General features: G+C 45.0%; 1 protein-coding gene across 1 annotated transcript in view; it reads right to left on the reverse strand.

The window, feature by feature from the left end:
• ISM1 (isthmin 1) overlaps nucleotides 1-27,981 on the reverse strand; it is a 108,039-nt gene that overhangs the window by 31,280 nt on the left and 48,778 nt on the right. Inside the window, exon 2 of the mRNA XM_075339285.1 lies at nucleotides 16,937-17,158. Coding sequence (XP_075195400.1) covers nucleotides 16,937-17,158 — 222 coding nt within the window. The remainder of the gene's footprint in view (nucleotides 1-16,936; nucleotides 17,159-27,981) is intronic.

Genomic DNA, 27,981 nt, shown 5'->3' on the forward strand with positions numbered 1-27,981 from the left:
CAAAAATGGACGCTATGCATATGTGAGCCAAGAAGGAGAAAAAAAATAGAATAAAATCGCACCTTGCATGACAAAAGCTTACCTATATTGATGTGTATTTCACTTGACCAACTTTTCAGGAGCAGAATAGGACAGATTTTTTTTTCACGCCAGTGTGAGCATCCCCAAAAAAGAATCTATGGAACATCTGTCGGAAATGACAACTGATGCACGCGCAGTAGAGCAGGGACACACCCAGCCCCTGAAACAGACACCACTGATGACGCTTTGTTTCATGGAGCAGCAGAGGATGCAACAGTGACCGGGAGAGAGAGGGAATTTTTAATTTAAGTATATTAGAAAATAGAACTAATATATATATATATATATATATATATATATATATATATATATATATACATACACATATACATACATATATATATATATATATATATATATATATATATATATATATATATATATATATACACACACATATATATACATACATACATATACACACACACATATATATATATATATATATATATATATATACACATACATACATATATACATTATAATTATACACATATATACACACATACATACACATACATACACACACATATATATGTGATGCCCTGGACAAGCCAGGGGTCACAGGTAATGACATCACCACACCCTACACCCCGGTTAGGCACATCTAAGCTAGACCTGAAATCCTTGTTGCCTTCCTCCAGGGGCTGATGTCCACACCAGGGGGTGGAGCCAGGTGGTTGGTCTCCACCCACCAAGGAGTTCCCAGTCCTGGAGGCGGGAAAACCAGGCAGTTTAGCTCAGGCAGAGCTTGAGTGCAGAGATTAGTTTTGGAGAGGAAAGAGAGGAGTTAGAAAGGTGAAAGTGGAGAGAGAAAAGTGACAGCTAAGAGCCTGAAGTTGGTCCGGGTGTGTGCCCCGGACCGAGACAGCAAGGTTAGCAGACGGCGGTGACCGTCTGCAGGAGTGGCCTATCGGAGTTACCGTAAGGACCGCGGACGGGTGGTGGCCCGGCGGTATCGGACCGGTACACAAGGAGAAGCCAGCACCATTGGCAGGGGCCTTTCGGATCCCGGCAAGGCTAGGAGTCGCCGTGAATTTGCCAAATCCGTCAGTGAAGGGGACCTCCGAGTCTCGAAACAAGTAAGTCCCGATTGAAGGCAACCGTCCAACCGTATGAGAGAGACACCGCCACCGCCAAGGCACCAGTTTCTCAGGGCCAGTGCCTGCGGGCAAAGAGGGGTTCCTCCGGCCCATATCCAAGTCGGGGAGCGGGTTACCGGTGGGAATCCATCGCTACCAACATTGAACATAGGTGCAGGGAAAGAGACAGTCACCGTTAGCTACCGGGGAAAAGCAACAGCAGCCGTCCGTGGGAACCGTCTTTCCAGCCGTGTGTTTTACCGAGAACTGTGTCATCGTCTCAGGCTGAGTGAGTACCACCGTGCTGTGAGGCACAGCGCTGCCCCAGCGACCCTGCACCTCACCAAGCCCTGCACCGGGCCTGCCATCCCTCATCCTCCACCCTATCACTGGGCCCCGGGACAACCACCCCCTACCCACGGAGGGGAGAACTAACAACTTTGCTGCTCCCTGTCACCGCTCCCGGGATCCCCATACAGAGCAACTGTGGTGTTACCAAAAATCACCACAACCGTGGGTGGCGTCACGGACAATATCCCTAAAACCAAACCACCCCTTTTCACTCACGGGCGAGGAGAGACGCTCGAGTCCCCGGGATCCGGCCCATCGCTCGAGCCACCGAGCAGCAGCAGCCGCAGCAACAGCGGCGGCCGGACCCGAGCAGTGGGAGAGCACAGCGTCCCCTCCTCCGCCCGCGACAACTTGGCGTCACGAACGGGATCTTACCGCTCTGCCGTCTGGTAGAGGTGCGCCTTGTTACTGCCGGAGGTGTGCGGCCAGAAAATTTCAGAAGCCGCCATCTTTGGCGCGAAAAGTTCCCGCTCGAGCGTCTCCTCGAGTAGTGGAGGCGCGAAGGCCAAAACCCCGCCCCGATAGAGGAGGAGCCGGAAAGAGGCTAAGGGGGGACGAAATGGCGACTGGTCGCATGTAGCCGCGGCTATACAGATAGGGACGCCGGGACCCCACGATCCGCCGACCCCTGCAAACAATGTCCGCTCCACCTAGCTATGCGGAGGCTACCGAGCCGGTGCCCGGGACAGCAGCATGGCTGAGGGCCCGAACGGCAGGGATCTGCCGACATTACCGGAGCCAGATCTGTGGACTGATGGAGCAGTGGACCGCGGAGGTGGAGGCGGTAGCTGCCGTTGCACGAGTGTATGGAATGGAGGCCATGATGGAGGAGCTGGTGAGTGACCCACGCCCCTGTGTTCCCGAGTGACCGGCCGTTGCAGCTGAGGGACCCGGTCGACCCCTGGCCCCCATGCCGCCTCCGTCCTCCTTGCCCGTGCACCACGCTGCGCCTGGCCCGTCGGGCGTACACCCCTTCGTGACAGTGGCCGAGAGAGTGGCAAGCCTGGAAGCAGCGGCAGCTGGCGGCAACCCGCCTGGCGCAGGGACGGACGATAGTGATTCCGGGCCTGACACCGAGCCCGTTTCGGAAGAAGATGAAGGAGTCGTCGCTCTGCATGGCATGGAGGCCACATATATCCCCCGGAATGGAAATAACGGGTATCGGGCAGCCCTTCCTCGCCGTGCTTGCTATGCGCTGGAGGGGCTGAAGCCCGTGTTCTTCCACCCAGAGCCGGGTGGGGAGGACGAAAGTGCACAGTGATGGCAGCGGAGTACCGTTGTCACTGTCCCCGTTGGGACCACCTGTATGTGTTTAAAGTTAAAAGTTTAAAGAATAAAAATGAGTAATTGATGAGCAAGTAACCTGATTATCCGCTTGATTGAACCGGTCGTTGCCGGCACCGTTGTCCCCGTTGGGACTGCTTGAAAAGATTCGTAAGGGACTCCTTACGGACAAGCCCGTGAACTTGCAGGGCAACCACAAACTTGTGGAATGTAAATAAAAATGTTTTTGTTATGGCTTACCGTTACCGCCTCCGGAGAGGCAGGTTGGAGGAAGGGCCTGCAGTGGAGCAGGCTGGGGCCCAGTCACCACCGGAACCGGTGGCGATCCTCTGGAGGGGAAGGACAGATCCCGCTCGGGTAACTTGGCGCAGGACTGGGGTCAAGGGGTGCTGCCTGTTTCTTAGGGGCAGCATCAGGGCCAGTTGCTTGGGTGGGTGAGAGCGGAAGCCGTAACCGTTGAAACCGTTACCGTAACGTTTAAGAAAAGTGCCTCCCGTTGTGGGATGAAGTTAGTATGATTGTATGTGTTACCGTTTTTCTTATCTTTTTGCAGAAAAATAAAACCGGTGTTGGACGGGCAGCCCGCGGACGGTCTGCATTTTCCTAAGGGGGAATGTGACGCCCTGGACAAGCCAGGGGTCACAGGTAATGACATCACCACACCCTACACCCCGGTTAGGCACATCTAAGCTAGACCTGAAATCCTTGTTGCCTTCCTCCAGGGGCTGATGTCCACAGCAGGGGGTGGAGCCAGGCGGTTGGTCTCCACCCACTAAGGAGTTCACAGTCCTGGAGGCGGGAAAACCAGGCAGTTTAGCTCAGGCAGAGCTTGAGTGCAGAGATTAGTTTTGGAGAGGAAAGAGAGGAGTTAGAAAGGTGAAAGTGGAGAGAAAAGTGACAGCTAAGAGCCTGAAGTTGGTCCGGGTGTGTGCCCCGGACCGAGACAGCAAGGTTAGCAGACGGCGGTGACCGTCTGCAGGAGTGGCCTATCGGAGTTACCGTAAGGACCGCGGACGGGTGGTGGCCCGGCGGTACCGGACCGGTACACAAGGAGAAGCCAGCACCATTGGCAGGGGCCTTTCGGATCCCGGCAAGGCTAGGAGTCACCGTGAATTTGCCAAATCCGTCAGTGAAGGGGACCTCCGGGTCTCCAAACAACTAAGTCCCGATTGAAGGCAACCGTCCAACCGTATGAGAGAGACACCGCCACCGCCAAGGCACCAGTTTCTCAGGGCCAGCGCCTGCGGGCAAAGAGGGGTTCCTCCGGCCCATATCCAAGTCGGGGAGCGGGTTACCGGTGGGAATCCATCGCTACCAACATTGAACATAGGTGCAGGGAAAGAGACAGTCACCGTTAACTACCGGGGAAAAGCAACAGCAGCCGTCCGTGGGAACCGTCTTTCCAGCCGTGTGGTTTACCGAGAACTGTGTCATCGTGTCAGGCTGAGTGAGTACCACCGTGCCGTGAGGCACAGCACTGCCCCCGCGACCCTGCACCTCACCAAGCCCTGCACCGGGCCTGCCATCCCTCATCCTCCACCCTATCACTGGGCCCCGGGACAACCACCCCCTACCCACGGAGGGGAGAACTAACAACTTTGCTGCTCCCTGTCACCGCTCCCGGGATCCCCATACAGAGCAACGGTGGTGTTACCAAAAATCACCACAACCGTGGGTGGCGTCACGGACAATATCCCTAAAACCAAACCACCCCTTTTCACTCACGGGCGAGGAGCGCCGCTCGAGTCTCCGGGATCCGGCCCATCGCTCGAGCCACCGAGCAGCAGCAGCCGCAGCAGCCGGACCCGAGCAGTGGGAGAGCGCAGCGTGCCCTCCTCCGCCCGCGACATATACACACACAAAATATATTATATATATATATATATATATATATATATATATATATATATATATATATATATATATATAATTTTACAATGAAAATGAATTTGTGTTGTTTCGGACCAAGACAAACATGTTCTAGATCATATGCAAACTTTCTACTGTGGAAATACATGTGCGTTACAGATGTGGAATACCAGCAATTTCAAGGACAGTAACATCTGCATTAAGTGCAGGACTTTTGATACATGTGCGCATACACCTAAAGGTCAGACAGATCTTTCACTCGTAAAACAGGGTTTTTGATATCACAAAAAAAGCAGACATAGCAAGTTAATATTCCTTTTTTTTCTGCAAGTTATCATAAAGAATATGATTTGGGATTTGTATGGCTGAAAGCTAAAAGACGTCTTGAATATTTTCACTGAACTTATTGCCAAAAGCTGAAAGTTTAAAGACAGATTCTTCATCCTTTAATGGGAAGCCAAGACACCTTCTTCACACGTGATTGAAATTCAATTGGATCCACATTTAGTTGTTACTATAAAACAGTTCTCCTGGAGAAATAGCGGTGGCTCACAACCCCTGTGGATAATCATTTGTAAGTTTCAAGCACATCACGGATGTCTTAAATTATCCAAACTTATAAAAAGCTCCACCATTCAAAGGGGAAAAAAAAATACTGGAGTAATAGTCCTCCAGAGTTGGAGAAATAAGAGGATACTGACCAAAAGTGATGGTCAGTAACAGAGGATCCGAAATGAAAGAGAAACGTTGTTTCTATATTACTTAAAGGGAATCTGTCAGCAGGTTTTTGCTATGTAAGTTGAAGCCAGCATGCTGCAAGGGTTAACACAGAATTCAGGGATGCCTGTCTTGTCAAGATTCGATCTGTTCTTTATTTGCCATAGGACTGTTATTATGCGGACTACAATGTCACACGCAGTGAAGTCCAGAATGCCCCTCCTCTGATGTGCATTGACAGTGAGGTATCAAATCTCTATACAGGGCCTCGTGTGGGCAGAGACAGTTGTCTGAGCTCTTTTACATGGCATCTAAAAATTCTGATTGTATCAGAATGGCTGCACCGAGTAATCTAAGTGATACATAGTTGGATTCAGAATCTCCTTGCCTACATCATGCTGGTCTCACATGAGGTAGCAAAAACCTGCTGACAGATTCCCTGTAAAATTTACCTCTCAGTATCTGACATGAAATCAGAATAAACCTTTCCTGTTTGTGAGAGAGAGAAAGAGGGAGAGAGAGAGAATGTTTTAAGGCATATTTATTACTTTCTGTAAAGTCAACACTTTACATACTTTCCAGTAGTATTTGATACCATGGCCCTTAAAGCTTCTCACAATAATTAGTAGGAATTTGGGCCAATTCCTCCTGACAGAACTGGTGTCACTGAGCCATGTTTGTAGGTCACCTTGCTTGAACTGGCCTTTTCAGCTGTGTCCATAAATTTTCAATAGGATTGAGATCAGGGCTTTGTGATGGCCACTCCAAAACTTTGACTTTGTTATCTTTAAGCCGCTTTGTAACCAGTTTGGCAGTATGCTTTGGGTCATTGTCTATATGAAAGACCCATTTCTGCCCAAGATTTAAGTTCCTGGCTGATATCTTGAGATGTTGCTTCAGTATTGCTACATAATCTTGTTTCATCATGAAGCCATCTATTTTGAGAAATGCACCTGTCCGTCCTGCAGCAAAACAACCCCACAACATGATGCGGCCACCCTCATGTTTCACAGTTGGGATGGTGTTCTTAGGCTTCAAAGTTTCTCCCTTTTTCCTCCAAACGTAACAATAGTCATTATGGCCAAACAGTTCAATTTTAGTTTTGTCAGACAACAGGACAGGTCTCCAAAAATTAAGGTCTTTATTTCTGTGTGCATTTGCAAACATGATTCTGGATTTTTATGGTTTTTTTGAGTAATGGCTTCTTCCTGGCAGAGTGGTCTTTCAGCCCATATTGATACAGTACTCATTTCACTGTGGATACTGACACAATCTTACCAGCTTCCTCCAGCATCTTCACAAGGTCTTTTGATCTTGGGTTGATATGCACATATCTGACCAAAGCATGTTCATCTCTAGTACACATAACCCCTCTCCTTCCTGAGCGGTATGATGGCAAGAGAGTCCCATCTTGTTTGTACTTGCGTATAATTTTTTGTACAGATGAACGAGGCACCTCAGAATCTTCCAAAAAGACATGACATCATCATATGTGCTGTCCCATATTGTTTAACACTAGAACTACTGAGGTAGTCATTTTGACTACTTTGCACCATGTATTTCTACATAGGTGTCACGAGTCCAGTAGTTCTAGTGTTAAAAGGCATAGTACTCTTAGTGTATGTAAACTTTTGACTTTTCAGAAAATAATAAAAATGCCCTAAAACATTCTCCCTCTCTCATTCTGGCATTTGGCAAATATAAATAATTTTGGTTCCTAATTGACCTAAAATGGTCTAATTTCATGTCAGATAGTGAGAAAAACATGGATATGTGTCTTTTTAGATAGTGTATGTAAACTTCTGGTTTCAATTGCATCTCAAACTCAATAATACCAGGAGTCCAATGGTAAAAAGAGATTATATATTTCATATAATTATATATACACATATCTCTCTCTATAATATAATATAATATAATATAATATATAAATATATTTTGGAATGTACAGTATCTTAGTATTTACAGCCTAATTACAGTAAGATCAAAAGTCAAAGCAGTCACAATTAAAATACATTATGGTATTTTTTCCAGTACACAGAATGTGGTAAAATGAATAGAATTAATAAGTGTAACTCATCCAGCAAAAAAAACAAGCCCTCATGTGGATGGAAAAATGAAAAAAAAAAACAAAAAAAAAACATAAATAAATATATAAATAAATAAAAAAAAAAAAAACAAAAAACAAAACAAAACCAAAAAACTTACTGCTATGTCTCTTGGAAGAAAGGGGAGTAAAACAAATATGAAAAAACATATTGGCCACGTTGTGAAGGGGTTGAAAAAAAATAGAATAATGTGAATTGTTATTTCTGGGTTGTCACCTATGTGGTCGTACATGTAAATGGAGTTTGCAGGGCTGTCTGATCCATGGTGACTGGTTTGTCTCCATCGCTGCATTTCCATCCCGCCGCTGACACAGTTCTGGAATTCGCACACTTTCTATACTGACTAGAATGACAAGTCGACACAACCCACTTCATTGCTATTCAAGATAAACTGACCAGATTAAAGAAATTACAGGCATTACTGAAATAACTGTTTACATTATTAAAAAGGTAGGAAATTGCACTCAAAACAAGACATTCAAACTGTTAACATCTGTATTTGGATCTGGCGGGGGGGGTGGGGGGGGTCAATTCTTATACATTTACAAATACAAAAAATAAAAAATATTACCGGTATGTGCATTCATTTTTAGTGAAGTGATGCAAATTCTATATGTAGTGCATATCATTGGTATAATGTCTTGTCGGCATGCTAATATTTGAAATCATCCCTTAGCTCAGTGTTCAAGCCCCAATGTAGACAATTAAAGGGGCTGTATGGCGTTAGAAAAACATGGCTTCTGTCTTCTAGAAACAGATTCAGTGTGACCATGCATCTAACCCCCAGGAGCAGGGCTGTAGTTATGCTTTACTTCAATTAAGGTAAAGTGTTATATTCTCTGTATTCCGGTGTATCTAAACACCGCTGCCTAAGCAAAATGGCTTGTTGCCATCACCCCTGATACCATATACTGCCATGATGTGATAGTGGGATAATGATAGACAGGGGCTCCTATGCTATCCCTCATGCTAGAGAAACGTAGGTTACTCTAACCTCAGTGTTCCCCCTGATGGTGGAGATGCCGGAGTTCCTTGCTTCGTTATGCTCCTGACCAGAACTAATCTGATTCTCCTCTCCCACCAGGGAACGAAGGGGCAGGAGTGAGAGGAAAACACAAATAAAGACAGACAAGGGAAACTAGAACTCTGAAACACTGCACACACAGGGAATAGACAATGTGAGACTCATGAGAAAAGTAAGATCAGGAAGGTAGCAACAAAAGGTAACAATGGTTAGCTCCGCAACTGCCACTCAGCAAACAAGTACCACAATTACCAGATAGTCTAAATCACTACACCTCACAAGACCAGCTAAGATTACATTGTGTGCTGAATTATTAGGCAAGTTGTATTTGAGGATTTTTTTTATTATTGATCAACAACTATGTTCTCAATCAACCCAAAAGACTCATAAATATCAAAGCTTAATAGTTTTGGAAGTTGCACTGGGGTTTCTTTAGATTTGGCTATCTTAAGCCCGCTTTACACGCTACAATAAATCTTACGATTTGTCGGCGGGGTCACATCGTAAGTGACGCACATCCGGCATCGTAAGTATGATTGTAGCGTGTAAAACCTCTGTGCAATTGCGATTGAACGAAAATCTGTTCATCGCATGCACGTCGTTCATTCCTCAAAAAATGAACGTGAGGTTGTGCAATGTTCCCGAGGCAGCACACATCGCAGTGTGTGACACCCCGGGAACATTGAACTGCAGCTTACCTCCGTCCGCGGCTCCCACCGACAATGCGGAAGGAAGGAGGTGGGCGGGATGTTTACGTCCCGCTCATCTCCGCCCCTCCGCTTCTATTGGCCGGCTGCCGCGTGACGTCGATGTGACGCCGAACGTCCCTCCCACTCCAGGAAGTGGACGTTCGCCACCCACAGAGGTCGTATGGTAGGTAAGTACGTGTGACGGGGGTGAATCGTCTGTGCGGCACGTTCAACAAATTGAACGTGCCGCACATACGATGGGGGCGTTGCAAATCGCATACGATATTGTATGTGAAATTGCAACATGTAAAGCAGGCTTAAGGAGGATATCTGTTTGTGCAGGTAACTACTACTGTGCAGAATTATTAGGCAACTTAATAAAAACCAAATATATTCCCATCTCACTTGTTTATTTTCTCCAGGTAAACCAAAATAACTGCACAAAATTTAGAAATAAACATTTCTGACATGCAAAAACAAAACCCCCAAACATTAGTGACCAATATAGCCACCTTTCTTTATGATGACACTCAGCAGCCTACCATCCATAGATTCTGTCAGTTACTTGTCTGTTTACGATCAACATTACGTGCAGCAGCCACCACAGCCTCCCAGACACTGTTCCGAGAGGTGTACTGTTTTCCCTCTCTGTAGAGCCTACATTTTATATGGGACCACAGGTTCTCTATGGGGTTCAGATCAGGTGAACAAGGGGGCATGTCATTATTTTTTCATCTTTTAGACCTTTACTTGCCAGCCACGCTGTGGAGTAGTTGAATGCATGTGATGGCGCATTGTCCTGCATGAAAATCATGGGGTTTTTTTTGAACGATACCAACTTCTTCCTGTACCACTGCTTGAAGAAGTTGTCTTCCAGAAACTGGCAGTAGGTCTGGGAGTTGAGCTTCACTCCATCCTCAACCCCAAAAAGGTCTCAAGTTCATCTTTGATGATACCAGGCCATACCAGTAACCCACCTCCACTTTGCCGGCGTCTGAGTCGGAGTGGATCTCTCTGCCCTTTACTAATCCAGCCTCTGGCCCATCAAGAGTCACTCTCGTTTCATCAGTCCATAAAAACTTTGAAAAATCAGTCTTAAGATATTTCTTGGCCCAGTCTTGACGTTTTATCTTTTGTTTCTTGTTGAAAGATGGTCGTTTTTCAGCCTTCCTTACCTTGGCCATGTCCCTGAGTATGGCACACCTTGTGCTTCTTGATAATCCAGTAACGTTGCAGCTCTGAAATATGGCGAAACTGGTGGCAAATGGCATCTTGGCAGCTTCATGCTTGATTTTCCTCAATTCATGGGCAGTTATTTTGCGCCTTTTTTGCCCAACACGCTACTTGCAATCCTGTTGGCTATTTGCCATGAAACGCTTGATTGTTCAGTGATCACGCTTCAAAAGTTTGGCAATTTCAAGACTGCTGCATCCCTCTGCAAGACATCTCACAATTTTGGACTTTTCAGAGCCCGTCAAATCTCTCTTCTGACCCATTTTGCCAAAGGAAAGAAAGTTGCCTAATAATTAAGCACACCTTATATAAGGTGTTGATGTCATTACACCACACCCCTCCTCATTACAGAGATGCACATCATCGGATTTACTTAATTGGTAGTTAGCTCTCAAGCCTATACAGCTTGGAGTAGGACAACATGTATAAAAATTATCATGTGATCAAAATACTCATTTGCCTAATAATTCTGCACACAGTTTAACTATTGCTGGCATAGAAGGATCTATCCAGCATATATAGGAGGGGAACAGTTATGATTGGCTCCCCCAGAACATGTGATCAAAGGAGACTGATAAGCAGACTAGCAGAGTTAATCTCTGGGTCTGATGACAATACAGTCATTGCTCGTGGAAGTAAGTAGCCATGCATTTAACCCCTTCCTGACTTGGCGATGTTCCATTTTTGTTATTTTTATCCCAGTTTCCAAAGAGCAAGAACTTTTCCATTTTTTGGTTCACATTGCCGTATAATGGACAACTTACAGCTTTTAAATGGCACCATTTACAGTGCCTACAAGTAGTATTCAACCCCCTGCAGATTTAGCAGGTTTACACATTCGGAATTAACTTGGCATTGTGACATTTGGACTGTAGATCAGCCTGGAAGTGTGAAATGCACTGCAGCAAAAAAGAATGTTATTTCTTTTTTTTTTTTTTTTTTTTAAATTGTGAAAAGTTTATTCAGCGTGTCATTTATTATTCAACCCCTTAATCCACCAGAATTTTGTTTGGTTCCCCTAAAGTATTAAGAAGTATTTCAGGCACAAAGAACAATGAGCTTCACATGTTTGGATTAATTATCTCTTTTTCCAGCCTTTTTTGACTAATTAAGACCCTCCCCAAACTTGTGAACAGCACTCATACTTGGTCAACATGGGAAAGACAAAGGAGCATTCCAAGGCCATCAGAGACAAGATCATGGAGGGTCACAAGGCTGGCAAGGGGTACAAAACCCTTTCCAAGGAGTTGGGCATACCTGTCTCCACTGTTGGGAGCATCATCCGGAAGTGGAAGGCTTATGGAACTACTGTTAGCCTTCCACGGCCTGGACAGCCTTTGAAAGTTTCCACCCGTGCCGAGGCCAGGCTTGTCCGAAGAGTCAAGGCTAACCCAAGGACAACAAGGAAGGAGCTCCGGGAAGATCTCATGGCAGTGGGGACATTGGAACGGAGACCATTGCGGTGTAGTACATTACTTATGGTATTGACTGAAACCAGACGAGCCCGTAAGGTACCTTTACTTTCAAAGCGTCATGTCAAGGCTCGTCTACAGTTTGCTCATGATCACTTGGAGGACTCTGAGACAGACTGGTTCAAGGTTCTCTGGTCTGATGAGACCAAGATCGAGATCTTTGGTGCCAACCACACACGTGACGTTTGGAGACTGGATGGCACTGCATACGACCCCAAGAATACCATCCCTACAGTCAAGCATGGTGGTGGCAGCATCATGCTGTGGGGCTGTTTCTCAGCCAAGGGGCCTGGCCATCTGGTCCGCATTCATGGGAAGATGGATAGCACGGCCTACCTGGAGATTTTGGCCAAGAACCTCCGCTCCTCCATTAAGGATCTTAAGATGGGTCGTCATTTCATCTTCCAACAAGACAACGACCCAAAGCACACAGCCAAGAAAACCAAGGCCTGGGTCAAGAGGGAAAAAATCAAGGTGTTGCAGTGGCCTAGTCAGTCTCCTGACCTTAACCCAATTGAAAACTTGTGGAAGGAGCTCAAGATTAAAGTCCACATGAGACACCCAAAGAACCTAGATAACTTGGAGAAGATCTGCATGGAGGAGTGGGCCAAGATAACTCCAGAGACCTGTGCCGGCCTGATCAGGTCTTATAAAAAGACGATTATTAGCTGTAATTGCAAACAAGGGTTATTCCACAAAATATTAAACCTAGGGGTTGAATAATAATTGATCCACACTTTTATGTTGAAAATTTATTAAAATTTAACTAAGCAACATAACTTGTTGGTTTGTAAGATTTATGCATCTGTTAATAAATCCTGCTCTTGTTTGAAGTTTGCAGGCTCTAACTTATTTGCATCTTATCAAACCTGCTAAATCTGCAGGGGGTTGAATACTACTTGTAGGCACTGTATCTTACCATTTAAAAACGCATGGGAGAAAAAAAATGCAACGTGTGACTAATGTCTTAAAACTTATTTTTTTCCCCTATATGCACTTTTTTTGGAGTCTCACCATTCCTAAATTGAAGACAGGTGAATAACATTTTATATTCTCTTTTCTCCTGCATTATACACCAGCCATCAATCATATTGCTAGGACATGCCCTCATCTACTAAACAATGGTGGTCCAAATGACCAGACTCCACTGGTTGTTATAGAGTCTGTCAGCGTAAAATGACTGTTCAAACCAAGCACATGCGCTTGGTGCACCCTTCCAAGGCCAAACAGATTAGTGTCCTTTCGAATGATTTGTATTCCATATACGCCCACCCTCTTTTTTGTTGTCTCACAGCTTTGGCTTTATACGGTCTCCAAAACTATAAATGTTGATGACATCTGTCTCTTGTACTGCAATCAATATCTGTATGTATAAATCGTAATGTTAAAAATGCCAGGTCATGTTTGCCTTACTTGAAAAACCCAAGAAAAATTTGCACTCTTCTGCAGAACTTCACCAAATTTTATTCCTTAGTTTTAATTCTTTAAAAGAGGCTTACGCGTTTCACACCACAATGTTGGTCACAAGTCATAATTTTGGGACAAATACCCACATACCTATTTGGGTGCACATAGTGGAAGTTACCAACCACATGAAGACAAAGTTCCGCCGTATAGCCAAAAAATCACCAACAGGCGAACTAAAAAGCTTGTGGTTCTTTATGTTCAAACGTATTGAAGGATCCCACAGCTGTTACACATTCAGGATCTCCAGCGGCTCATTTATACAATCGCAAACAAGATAAGAAATGAGACAGCTCTATGTCTAGTGTAACAGTCTTACGTCAACTCTTCTCCGTGTAGTCACCATTCTGCAGCGTGTTATGTATCATCAACAGACTCAAGACAGCTGTTGTAACTAGTATCCCATACAGCTCACAAACGATCTGCTACTAACGTCAGCACATGTAAACATGCAGTCTGTCTAGTATTCACGAAATGGCAAAGCCAGGTCAGCAGAAAGACCGAGACCTAACGAAAGAGAATATCGTCCATGTGTCACGCTGCCAACGCAAACCGTGCAATCATTCAATTGTATTAGGCTGCGTTCCCAAGATCAAAAATCAGTGTTTGTTGACTTTTTGACGCTGCAGAACTTCGTTTACTTGTGCTTTTGACGCTGCGTTTGTCTTTTGTGTGTCATGTTGTAAATAAAACTGCCTTGTTTTCTAAACTTTCAGGTACATTTTTTTAACGTATGGATAACATGCATTTTTTTCCCATTTCAGAAACATACTAAAAACCCATGTGTATTTTTTTTTTTTTTCTTTACCTGCAGATTTTCTGCATCTAATGCAAGTCTATGGGGAAATTCCACAACAAAATCTCAATATGCAATATCAAACGCCAGTAAATCTCATCATGGATACCCTTAGGCTGTGTGCCCTCAATCAGGTGTTTTCCCTGGGTCCAAAACGTTGCGTTGTACAGTAGAAGCACAGTGGATGGATTTCTAGAAATCGTGTGCTCGCTGTGCTTGTTTTCCCCGCAGTGAAAAGTGACCTGTGGTGCGGCTTCCTGAGCTGGAGCATGTCAATAATTTGCTGTGGAGACGTGAGGGTTCTCCGCAGGGAGAACAGTGAGAGACCGCAACTGCCAGAGGCTGGATCGTGTGCACAAGCAGCCGCGGTCTCCTGCGGGGGAGACTCGCGGCCCCGCCGCATCCAGGATGCAGCGGGTCCTGATCATGTACACATACCCTAAAGGTGGTGTTACACGCAAAGATATCGCTGGTGAAAGCACCCGCCCCCGTCGTTTGTGCGTCACGGGCAAATCGCTGCCCGCGGCGCACAAAATCATTTGAAGCAGTCACACGGACTTACCTGCCTAGCGACATCGCTGTTGCTGGCGAAGCGTCTCCTTTCCAAGGGGGCAGTTCGTGCGGCGTCACAAAGCGGCCGCCCAATAGAAGCGGAGGGGCGGAGATGAGCGGGACGCAACATCCCGCCCATCTCCTTCCTTCCGCATTGCCGATGGCCGCAGGTAAGCTGCAGTTCGTCGTTCCCAATGTGTCATACATAGCGATGTGTGCTGCCTCGGGAACAATGAACAACCTGCGTCCTCTACAATCCACAATTTTTTTAAAAAGGAACGACCTGTCAACGATGGACGATAAGGTGAGTATTTTCCATCGTTAATGGTCGTTCCTTGCTGTCACACGCAACGACGTCGCTAACGATGCCGGATGTGCATCACGGAATACGTGACCCCGGCGATATATCGTTAGATACGTCGCTGCGTGTAACGGGGCCTTTAGTCTCCTCTAATGAGCCTCATCATACTATATTTATCACACTGCACAAAATGAGCTAGAGTAACTCTCCATAGTCTACACTGGATCAAAAAAATAGGTTTTAGTTTTACAGTTTTAGCTAGGAAGAACAATCCATAACATTATTATTATGGGGAAGGAACCTTTCAGACCCTCATGGATGCTGAAAACAAAGTTCATATTGCACAACAGTGTTTCAGGCCAGATGCTTAGCAGGAAAAAAAAAAAGAAAGAAAGAAAAAAAAAAAAAAAAAAAGAAGGATGAAACTGAGCAAAAAAGCCATTAGTGCTGCAGACCCTTCTTAAAATGAGTGTGTCAGCACAAAATGATTGTTTGAACAAAGCACAGACGCTCAGTGCACCCTTGGTAAGACCTGGTCCAGCTTCCTACTTATTAGTTTTCCCATTTATCTCCACCTTTCTCTGGCCTCTATAAAGCCAGAGCTGGCAATCAAGAAAGCGCATGCCGGACATAGATGGAAAACAAGTAAATGGGGAGATGCATTGAAAAGGTATGACCACTGTCATGCTAGGTACGGGGAAGTACCAAGCGAGCGGCGAAAGGTAAAAGGAACGTGGCCCCTGCATCTAGGGAAGGGGGATATAGTGACCCCTGACCAAACACACAGCTGGTCCATGGGGTCCCTCACCACTCTAGATACGGTCAGGTATCCGGCTCGGCGCATAGGTTAGGAACCTAGGTATCCCTAGTGCTGGACCCTAAATAGGCAATGGGTGGGTTGAGCTCTTAATCAACCTCACTAAACACTAAAAGGAAGACAAGGGGACACACGAGGGGAAGAGCATGAACTACGTATCCACAGATGACTCAGGCAGAAATTCAGCAAAGCTTCAGTAAGCAACGATAGTACAGATGAGTACAAGCCACCTGCTTGCAACCAGAGCTTGAATGAACTGAATAATATCACCAACACAAGTCCAAAAGAGAAGGGAGTGTTTAAGCCCCAAAAGAGTACTGATGATCAGCAGCTGGGTGGAAGGCGATCTCCTGCTGAGTCCAAAAGGGGAAGAAATGAAAATCCAGCAGGAAAGCTCCCTATTGCAATACTGACATCAGGAACAATAGAAAGTCAGGGAACATTTTGCACAGCCAAATGCTGTGATCTTCTATTGCCAGAAACCACATGACTGTCACCCATGACAGTCATACCAAGGGTGCAAAGAACAGCAGTGCTTAGTTTGAACAGTCACTTTCTGCTGACAGACTCTTTTTAAGAACCAACAGGGTCCAGTCAGTAAGTGAAGGCACAATTAATTATAAACTTTTCGTCCCCCTTCGCACGTCCTCTTAGAAACACGTATATGTGGCACAGTCTGTTTAGACCACCCATTTTATTTCTATCACCCATCCATGCGTATGTTTTGTAAAACGGGTGCCATCCGTGTTTATCTGGTATGGATCTAGAAAATTAAATGACAAAGTTTTGCCTACACTTTCAATGTTAAACATATGATTTTATAAAGCTAAACTAAGCAGCCCAGCAAGTGACACATCGCTGGAATCCGGGTCTGTGCTCCTACATTATGGCGGCTTTCAGATTAAATTGCAAAAACCTGGTGACAGATCAGCTATCTGGGTAAAAAAAAAAATACATTTCTTTATTATATAAGATTAGCTATGAAATATGTTAGGTAAATACTCAGATTTCAAAGAAGCTTCTGCCTGTAGACTGATGACAAAGCCAGTGCCACTACGATGTACTGACTTCTATCACTGACATTTTTAACATGTACCTGAATATTTGGATTTTGTCCATCAATATCAGCCTTGGACAGATCCGGAAAGTTTGGAAGATCCAAAAGGAATGAACCTGGTCCATCTCTTTGTAAAGATGAGTGTCCATTGGTCAGAAGATGATGTTTAGGAAGAGTCCTGCGTGCGGCCTGGTCCTCTAGATATCCTTGTCTTTCACCATGGGAAAATGGAAAGTTGGATTCTGAAGAAGACTCGCCATTCTGCAAAACAAATCACACACACACGTCAAACTCCATGTTATTAAAGCAATCTTTGAAAAACTTATGTACAGTCATTGTCATTGCTTCAAGAGGAACCTCAAGACCCACCTCTTCCAACAAGCCTACAATAGCCCTCAGTTCAGTACACCACTGCGCAACCAGCTCTGTCCTCACCTATTGTACCATCACCCATTCCCTGTAGACTGTGAGCCCTCGCGGGCAGGGTCCTCCTATACCAGTCTGTTTTGTACTGTTAATGATTGTTGTACGTATACCCTCTCTCACTTGTAAAGCGCCATGGAATAAATGGCGAAATAAAAATATTATTATTATTATTATTAATAAATAGCCGAAAGTTTTGGCACCCTTGAAATTGTTCCAGAAAATGAAATATTTCTCCCAGAAAATTATTGCAATTACACGCATTTTGTTATATACATTTTTACTTCCTTTGTGTGTATTGGAACAACACAAAAAAAAACTGAGAAAGAAGGCAAATTGGACATAATTTCACACAAAAAAAATTGTTGGCACCCTCAGCTGCACACCCCATGATATAAATAACTGCAATCACTTCCTATAACTATCAACAAGCTTCTTACACCTCTCAGCTGGAATTTTGGACCACTCTAGTTTTGCAAACTGCTCCAAAACAACCCCAAAACATCTTTGACCCTCCACCATATTTGACTGTAGGTAAGGTGTTCTTTTCTTTGCAGGAGTACTTCCGTTTTCAGTAAACAGTAGAATGATCTGCATTACCAAAAAGCTCCATCTTGGTCTCATCTGTCCACAAGACAGTTTCCCAGAAGGATTTTGGCAAACTACAGTCTAGCTTTTTTTGTTTTTCAAAAATCTTTATTAATGCAAAACAGCAATGTGCTAGAAGGTATGGACACAGTACTGACATTATACAACGGGACTCATTATCAAGTTAACAGTACAATGAATTTACACAATAAGTAATATGAGTCCGGGGATAATATTTAGTTTATATCATCGCTCCATTGTCACACTACCATCTAAATTATATTAACACATATGTTATAGGGAGTGGGGAAAAAGGGGAAATGAAGAAGGGAGAGACAAGAGATTATGTTCGAGCTATGAGGAAGGGGGATGAGAAAGGGGTGGGTGGAAGAGTGGTAGAATAATAGAAAGATAAAGAAGGATACGGTGTGGGTGGGGAATAAGGTTTAGTACAGCAAAGGGGAGGTACTGCCAACCTCCTCCACTGTGGACAGCAGTCAGTTCTAGTATCAAGCTCTCTGGTAGTTCTAAAGAATGATATGTCACATGCCAAGTATTGTGGAGAATTCCGAGGAATCTCTAAACAAAATTTAGGCCTGTCAGGTTTGGAAAAATTTCTCAAAGCTACTTTCATTGTGTCAAGTCTTTCCATTCTAAATAAAAATGTCCATCTCACCATGCTAGGATCGGAGTCACACTAGATCGCCAACGTCTAGGGATTATAGACATGGAGTCCAAAAAACAGTGTCTTTTTTTGATTATTTAAAGGGGGTCGGGTATGATGGAAAGGAAACCGACTTGGGGGTGGTGGGGGGGGGGGATTGAGGACACAGCAATATGTATAAAGACCTGAAAAATCTTATTCCATAATAAACGTACAGAAGGCATTCCTACCAAATGTGCAGAATTGTTCCCACAGCCAGTCAAGCTTTTTTATGTCTGTGTCAGCAGTGAGGTCCTCCTAGGTCTCCTCCAATAGCGTTTCATTTAATTCAATTCACGTCAACGGATAGTGCTCGCTGACACTGATGCACCCTTAGCCTGCAGGACAGCCTGAATTTCTTTGGAGCTTGATTGCTTATCCACCATCCAGACTATCCTGAGTTGCAACAGTTCAGTGAGCTACAGTGCCATGGTTTGAAAAGTTCTTGATTATGTTGGGCACCGTGGACAAAGGAACCTCAAGATCTCTTTAGATGGATTTGTAACCTTGAGACTGTTGATATTTTTCAACAATGTTAGTTCTCAAGTCTTCAGAGAGTTCTCTTCTCTTTCTGTTCTCTATGCTTACTGTGGCACACAGGGGGACACACAATGCAAAGATTGAGTCAACTTCTCCCTTTTTATCTGATGAGATTTTCATATTGCCCACACCTGTTACTTGCCACAGGTGAGTCTGAATGAGCATGACATGCTTGAAACAAAGTTGTTTACCCACAATTTTGAAAAAGTGCTAACAATTTTGTTCAGCCCAATTTGGGGGTTTTGTGTGAAATTACATTGAGAAGCAAAACGGGTAACTATGCACACGTGCGGTCACGTGCCGACCAGACTTACGTAGCCTCAATCAATACAAGTGAATTACTAGATAACGATAGTCGTAATGTGGATGGCAGTATGCATGTCGCATAAATTGGCTATATACATTGACAAGCAAAAGGGTAACAATGTTTTGAACTTTTGATTTTCAGGCTCCATATCTTATCTTCTACTACAGCTATGAGACTACCTTCATTTAATAAACAATTTTGGACGCCTCATACATAAATATCACTTGCAATTACTTAGAATACGATTAGTTATGCAGATTCTTGCCATGTCACTGTATTGTTACCATTTTCCTCCTAATAATCAATTTTAATTCAATCACAAGTAGTCAATTGGGTTGAGGTCTGGGGACTGTGGGGGCCAACGTAACGTTTTTTGAGCAGCGGAAACCTTTATTTTTCACTGCACATGCTCTTTTTTTTTTTTTTTAAATCACAAACTTTATTTTATTTCTCGGTGGCCAAACGTTCAGCTGAGCGCTCGGCCGCCGGCATGTCAGGGCATTCAGCTGGGCGCTCGGCCGCCGGCATGTCAGGGCACTCAGCTGGGCGCTCGGCCGCCGGCATGTCAGGGCACTCAGCTGATCGCCCGGCTGCCGGCATGTTATAGCGCTCAGCTGAGCACTCGGCCGCCTGCATGTGAGAGCGCTCGGCCGCCGGCTATTAAGAGCGATCAGCTGATCGTTCACAATAGTCGGCTGCCGGTACTGTAAAGAAGAAAAAAAACCCCTAAATAAATAAATAAATAACGCTTTCCGTTATTTTGTACGATCCGTAGCATTGCGTTGTGCCACTATATGCAACGCATCCGTTGCAGCCGTCACACAACGCAATGCTACGAAAGCCGTCCAACGCAAGTGTGAAACTAGCCTTAAAAATTTCATCAAATCTGCAAGAAAAAAATAAAGTAACATTTGCTTGAGATTTCAGAGTTCTCATTCACTTTGCTGGGGCATAAAATGCTGCATTTTTCGTAGCATAAAAGACGGTATAAACACGATATGTGAATACAGTGGAACCTTGGTTAACGAGAACAATCCGTTCTGGGAGTGTGCCTGTAAACCAAGTTACTCGTCTAGCAAAGCAAGATTTCCCAAAGGAAATCATTGGAATGCAGACAATTCCTTCCACAACTTGTTCAATGTCCCATTCCACACACACACAAACACGCACATTATGCTCACCTTACCTTCCGTTCCATTGCCGGCCTCCTGGTTCTTGCAGTTTGCCAGTACAGGATGTGTATCGGGTACCATTCGCGACCGATGCCGCAGCTTCCGCTGCCAGAGCGCTGACGTCAAAGGCAGGAACCGCTTGCCTCTGATTGGCCAACGCGCTGTCTTTGAGTAGCGGCTGACAGCGGAAGTTCCTCCATCGTCGCGATGATTACCCAATACACATCCTGTAGCGGTGAACTACAAGAACTGGGAGGCCGGTGATGGAAGGGAAGGGAAGGTGAGCACAAGGTTTGTGTGTGTTTGTGCGGACTGCAAGAGCGGGTTAGAGCACGGTGGATGTTCAGAACCGGAAGCAAGTGCAGTGAGTATTTGTTCGTACAGCAAAGCTTGCTCGTAAACGGAGCTACAAATTTACAGCAAGCTTTGCACGTAAAGCAAAATACTCGCTAACTGGGTTACTCGTTAACCAAGATTCCACTATATACTCTAAAATTGGTTAGAAGGGAGGTCGTCTTGAAGACTTGGTCTCAGAGTGGTTTCACTGTAGGGGTTTTGCTGCAGAGCAGCGTAAAGTAAGAATGGGACACAGCACTTTCAGAAGTGTTGCGACTTTTTATTTAACCCGCGATAGGCGAGGGTGCCGAGAGTCAGACCCTAAACAGTTTAAGGTTAATATTACATCCCAATGCTACCATACACATTAGATTAAAGTTGGCCTGGTGTGAATGGCCAGCAGTCTGATGCATATCGTGGCCTCCTGACACATGACTTGGCGGATAGGAGGATCCACAGACCAGATTAACAAAAGCATGATCCTTTTCTTCTCTGGGAGATAAAGCCACCGCCAGAGGAGACTGGCAGCAGCTGTCTCAGAGAACACAAGAAATGAATCGAGAGCTCCCATGTGTGAAGGAGTTGGGCTACTAATGTTGTTGGCTATACTGTCGCTCATCTGATAGCTATCCAATGTGTATAAGAGGGAGCTTGAAGGGATTGTCGAGTACTTGGACAACTTCGTCTTAATCTGTATATTTAACCCGTTAAAATAGAAACACACCCAAGGGGAGTATATCGGCCCTCGCTCTGCTGAGGCTTGCGTGAAAATATTACATCACACGAGCTCGGCACCAACCCGGGCTGACTTCCCTCCCTTCATCTTAGGACAATAAGTAATCAAGAAGGAGTCCGAGCTGCGCCCGGCCGCTCACAGGATATTGATGTTGGATAATCACTTTGAACTTTATCAGAGACTATACCATCAGCAGCGGAGTCCATTGGAAGCAGAGGTTGTAGTAACAAGGGTAAGCCATGTTTGGAACATTGACCTTTCATAAGTCTTTTTGAGATGAAAATGAGGATTGTGTCAAAAAGAAAAAGCTATTTCTCATTTCTGTTGGGCCCCAGTCTCCAAGTGTGATGTGTAAAGGGGCCTTATTACATTCTCCGTAACAGTTTCCTTCATGAAAGTCAATGAGGAAAACCATTAAATGCAAGGAACACAACAAATGGGACTTTTACAAAATCCTGTCCAAAACATCTGGTCCGAATTTGTAAAAGAGTGGTGTGAACAGAGCCAATTGTAAAATAGGAGGGATGAGGTTAGCTGTTCTATACGCTTTATAGAATAGAATATTAGTATAATATTTATTCTAAATGTCTCCTTGTTACCTCCCTTAACAATTGGGCAGAGAAAGCGAAGAAGTAGAAGGCAGGACAATTACATCTCTGTGCTGACCAATAAACACATCACAGCATAGGGCTGTCAGACAGCAATTCCTGCACTTTAAATGAGGAGTTTAAATAACCTTGCACCAACACACAGGAATGAGAGGAATGTCCGAGGCAGCAGAGTACAGTGCACCCTGCCGAGTGTATAAGAGATGTCCACAGCACGGCAGCAAGCCTCATCGCTTTATATGAAATTCCTAAGGCTGTGTGCCCACGATGAAGAATAGCAGCATTTTGGATGGAGCATATTTTCGCTGCATCCAAAACGCTGCATTGTACAGCACAAGCACAGTGGATGGGATTTATAGAAGTCCCGTGCCCACTGTGCTGCTTTTCTATGCATCGTAAACTGACATGCGGTGCGGCTTTCCACAGCCTGTAAATTTATGCTGCGGAGACGCGAGTGTTCTCCAAAGGGCGAACACAAAGTCAGCAGCGGCCTGGGCTGCTGCAGTTTCCTACGGAGAGCACTCACCGCAGGTAGGACATGCAGCATCCGGGACGCAGGGTGTCCTGAGCATGTGCACCCACCCTAAGAGGCAAGCTGCAAAATGCAGCACTCCTGCAGCATATTATAATCCACAAGTAGGTGAGGTCTATTGCCTTCTTTGCACTATTATTATGATTAAAGTTAACATGTCAGGTCCAATATGTACCCAAAACCACGAGCAGTTCTGGGTGCATATTGCTACCCCCACAATAATGATTTATTTGATTCCTGTGTACACTGTAGATTGACAGAAAGCTGCTACATCAGTGGTGAGGGCATGATTGGACTAGCAGTCATGAGTCAGCTTGAGTCTAGTAAGTGATATATTGCTGGTTCAGGCTCTCTTCCACTACATCATGGTTCCCTGAAATTACATAGAAAAAAAACGGCTGATTTAAGGGTGCTTTACACACTGCGACATCGCTAACGATATATCGTTGGGGTCACAGTGTTTGTGACGCACATCCAGCGTCGTTAGCGACATCGTAGCGTGTAACCTTTGAGCGACCTAAAACGATCGCAAAAGAGGTACAAATCGTTGGTATTGGAGAGGTCGCTCCAACACCAAAAATCGTTGACAGGTGAGTAGCGAGGTTGTTTGTTGTTCTTGCGGCAGCACACATCGCTATGTGTGACACCGCAGGAACGAGGAAACTCACCGTACCTGCGTCCCGCCAGCAATGAGGAAGGAAGGAGGTGGGCGGGATGTTTGTCCCGCTCATCTCCGCCCCTCCTCTGCTATTGGCTAGTGATGTTGCCATGACGCCGAACGAACCGCCCGCTCTTAGAAAGGAGGCGGTTCGCCGATCACAGCGACGTCGCTAGGCAGGTAAAAAGTGTGACGGGTGTAAGCGATGTTGTGCGACACGGGCAGCGATTTGCCCATGTCGCAAAACCGACGGGGGCGGGTACCCTCGCTAGCGATATCTGTACCGATATCGCAGAGTGTAAAGTACCTTTTATTCCCTTGAAATTATTATTTTACTCTTGGTCCCACTCAGTGAATTTAAATTACAATCCTGGTGTCATGAGTGTGCTGCGTAGTGATGTCACCTGTAGGAGGCATTGGGTTAAGAAGTCTCAGCATTCACTAGATCGCAGGCCTTTTGAAGGGCTCACTTGACTGTTGCCTTTCATATTATGCACTTTTCCTTCAATGCTGAAGCAGTTACGGACCCTTTCCTTGCTGGCTTAGAATTCTCTTGGCCTTCATTTCAGCAGCAGCTAGACATTATCTCTCCCTTCCTCTAGAGTTACCCGCCCCTAGCTTCACTCCATACCGTATACAGAATTTCAACTGGAGATCTTGGAGCCCTGTTATACCCGATTGCCTTACCTGCGTGTTTCCTTGCTCTCCTGCAGTTTTACTCCCTTAAAGGTGGAAGGGGGGGGGGTCATTTAGGCAATTCGTATACAGGAGCTTAGCAAAGTACGAGACTAAAGGCCGCTTTACACGCTGCGACATCGCTCAAGCGATCTTGTTGGGGGGTCACAGAATTTATGACGCACATCCGGTCGCTTTAACAATGTCTTTGCATGTGACACCTATGAGCGATTTTGAATCGTCGCAAAAACGGTCAAAATCGCTCATCGGTGAAATGCCCCCCTATTCTCGAATATCGCTACTGTTCGGTGTACGAAGTACTTTGTCGCTCCTGCGGCAGCACACATCGCTATGTGTGACACCGCAGGAACGTGGAACCTCACCTTACCTGCGGCCGGCCGCAATGAGGAAGGAAGGAGGTGGGCGGGATGTTACATCCCGCTCATCTCCGCCCCTCCGCTTCTATTGGGTGGTGGTTCGGTGACGCTGCTGTGACGCTGAAGGAACCGCCCTCTTAGAAAGGAGGCGGTTTGACGTCACAGCGACGTCGCAGAGCAGGTATGTGCGTGTGACGCTGCCGTAGCGATAATGTTCGCTACGGCAGCGATCACACGATATCGCATGTACGATGGGGGCGGGTGCTTTCGCGCTCCACATCGCTAGCAATTGCTAGCGATGTCATAGCGTGTAAAGTGGCCTTAAGGCATCTCGAGGGGCAATCTTCAAGAAAGGGATTTGCCTAGGTACCCCTAGTCTGAAGAACAGCTCAGGTGCACACTGTCCCTGCTACCAAACCTTCACTGGTGTCATACCTGGCCACTGCAAGGGATTGTCATCCGTATATTACAACTGGTGGTGCCTGTGCCATCCACTAGGCATAAAATTACATCTTGATCAATTCAGAAGACTTCAATGAGGATGTAATGGTACACCCTTGTAAGTCATGAGGTTAAGGAGAGATCTGAATACATGGTTGTTGACCGCTTCCAAAAACAACCATCTTTATTGTGAAAGCAACTCTAGATTAATGGAAATACCAATAGTTATCGTGTACAGATCCTGTGAACTTAGAATGTTACTCAGATTTTAAAGTAGGTTAAAACTTGCTGAATTTATTAATATAGGTGGAGTAAAACAAATTAACTATATCCACATATTTTTGCTCTCCCAGCAAACACGTAAGAAATTTGAGAAAATCTTAACCTTCTATTTAATATATAGCCGGAATTTCTTTTAATCCCCAAGGATATTAAAGTCTTCTTATATAATAGGCAGTTTAGTTTTGATCATTTAATATATGTAACACTCCTTAAGCCGTTAACAACCAAACTATCTTTGGGGGTATCAAGTGCTGTGTGTTTTCCAGATCCAATTTCTTTAAGATTTCGATTAATGCTTCAAGATTGTGTTATTGAACATGTTCCCGTATTTTGGCATCAAGATTCCAGCAGCTTTCAATCCACACCCTCCTCACAATTATCACCAAGAAGCATTATAGTATCACCAGATAGGAACATTGCGGATTTCGTACACTAATATCAAGAGAAGTAATGGATAGGCCTTTTGTGGGAAAAGTCGAATGGGTCTCCACATCAGCAATGAGAGTGACTTTCTTTCAAGTGTTTCAAGTCGTTCCAAATGTCTAAGATGTTTTGTACAAGGCTCATTCTTTTAGGCATGAAACATCTATTCCATATGAGTAAAATTGATAACATGTACTACTTTTAGAATGTGTAAAAACTATAAAGGAAAACAGATTTTCAAAGGAATCGACAATGGTCATTCACGAAGATCTACAGAAAGATTACAATCTGCTATACTTGTCTGATTGCTCATTAATTAAGAAGAACATTGCTGTATTTGAAAAGTTAGGGTGGTAAAAATGATGATCACAGGGGGTACGACCACATTGGGGCCCATAGGTGAGGAAGGCTCATTGGTGTCACTCATTTTCAACTGAGGTTGAGGTTCCTTAGATGTAATGGCAGCATAAATTTATTTTTGGAGCAGAGAGCTGCTGGCTCCCTACCGCGCAGTTATTTTACTGCTGCAGGCCTACGAGAGGCCAGCAGCTGCAGAGCACTCCAGAGTGACGTCAACGTTGCAGGTGACGGGATACCAATGTGCTTTGCAGCTGTGGTCCTTAGCCGTAGGCCTCTAACATTGCATTCTGACCTCTGTTCAGTGGTCCCATCAGGGCTTCTGTCCGAACCCCCCTCAAAACGGGTTTCGGATGCATGCGCCAAAGGGGACATTGACTATAATGGGGCAGTCTCTGTGTACTCTGTCGTGCACTATTTTTGACAAAACAAATCACTGATCTCAGGGAGACCAGCCAGAAACCACTGCCAGGAGCCAGCGAGGGCGCTCAACACAGTGAAATCCTAGGTGCATTGCCCCCTGGGAAGTATGCAAATCAAAAAGGTCCACGGAGCCTCTGTTAGGAGTCTCGACACAGAAAATAGCCAGCTATCCCTCCGGGAAGGACCTAGCCAAGGAGAGGCTCTTTTTAGGAGACCACCATAACCACCATATTAAAGTGGCCCTTTTAGTCAATATCCAGTTCTTGACGAGTTTAAAGATATGATAAGGGAAATACCAAAGCCAGGTATCCATCCACAGACAACTGTTTTGGGGTATTGCCGCTCATCAGTGTGGAGTAGGATTCTGGCCAGGTGGGAGCAATGCCTAGTAGACCAACAAGACAAAACAATCACTGATCTCGGGGAGACCAGCCAGAAAACACTGCAGGCAGCCAGCAAGAGCGCTCAACACAGTGAAATCCTTGGCTAGGTCCTTCTCGAAGGGATATCTGGCTATTTTCTGCGTAGAGACTCCTAACAGAGGCTCCATGGACCTTTTTGATGTGCACCATTTTTGGGAGTATATGCTCACTGGAGGTGGAAACTCAGACGCAATCTACTACGTCTGGGTGTCCGCCTCCAGAAAGTGCATACTCCCAGAAATGTTGCACGACAGAGCACACGATTCCCCATTATAGTCAATGGCACCATCGGCGAATGCATCCAAAACTCATTTTGAGGGGGGAGTTTGGATGGAAGCCCTGACTGGACCACTGATTGGAAATCCCAGTCTGAAAGTGGCCTTAGATAGGCTTGTAGCTGTAGTGTAACAGCGAGACAGGGAACCAGCGGGGGTAAATGGGAAGAGTACCAAGTTCCTTAAAGTGGCAGTGGGCAAAGGTGAGAAATGGTTTCATTGAATAGTAGAGGAGCACTGTGTGCAAATAATAGTGGCCAAATACAAGGCACAATACTACTTAACGGGAATCAGAATTGCTGGACATTAATTTACGAGGCCCACAAATGGTGGAAATTATTACAATATCGGGACTACATAGGGGGTCATCATTACTGTATAGGGGACATTACTAATCTAGGGGGATAGAAAGTGAAAAATACACTACTATATCAGGATCACTTTGACAGACGTTTAAATTTAAGGAGTCATAATAGACAACATGTAGACAATACTACTATACACTGTGTGCACAATTATTAGCCAAGTGGGTATTTTGACCATATTGTCCAAAGGATATTAACTCTCTTTATCAAGTGTGCAGAATTATTAGGCAGCTTGTTTTCCTAAGACAAAAATGGGCAAAAAAAAAAAAAAAAGAATTTAATTAAAATTGTTACAAGTCTTAAGGTACCATCACACTAAACAACTTACCAGCGATCCCAACAACGATACACCCTGATAGGGATCGCTGGTAAGTTGCTAGGAGGTTGCTGGTGAGAGGTCACACAGTCAGACGCTCCAGCGATCCTACCAGCAACCTGACC

The sequence above is a fragment of the Anomaloglossus baeobatrachus genome, chromosome 3, assembly GCF_048569485.1.
Source record: "Anomaloglossus baeobatrachus isolate aAnoBae1 chromosome 3, aAnoBae1.hap1, whole genome shotgun sequence".
Lineage (NCBI taxonomy): Eukaryota > Metazoa > Chordata > Amphibia > Anura > Aromobatidae > Anomaloglossus > Anomaloglossus baeobatrachus.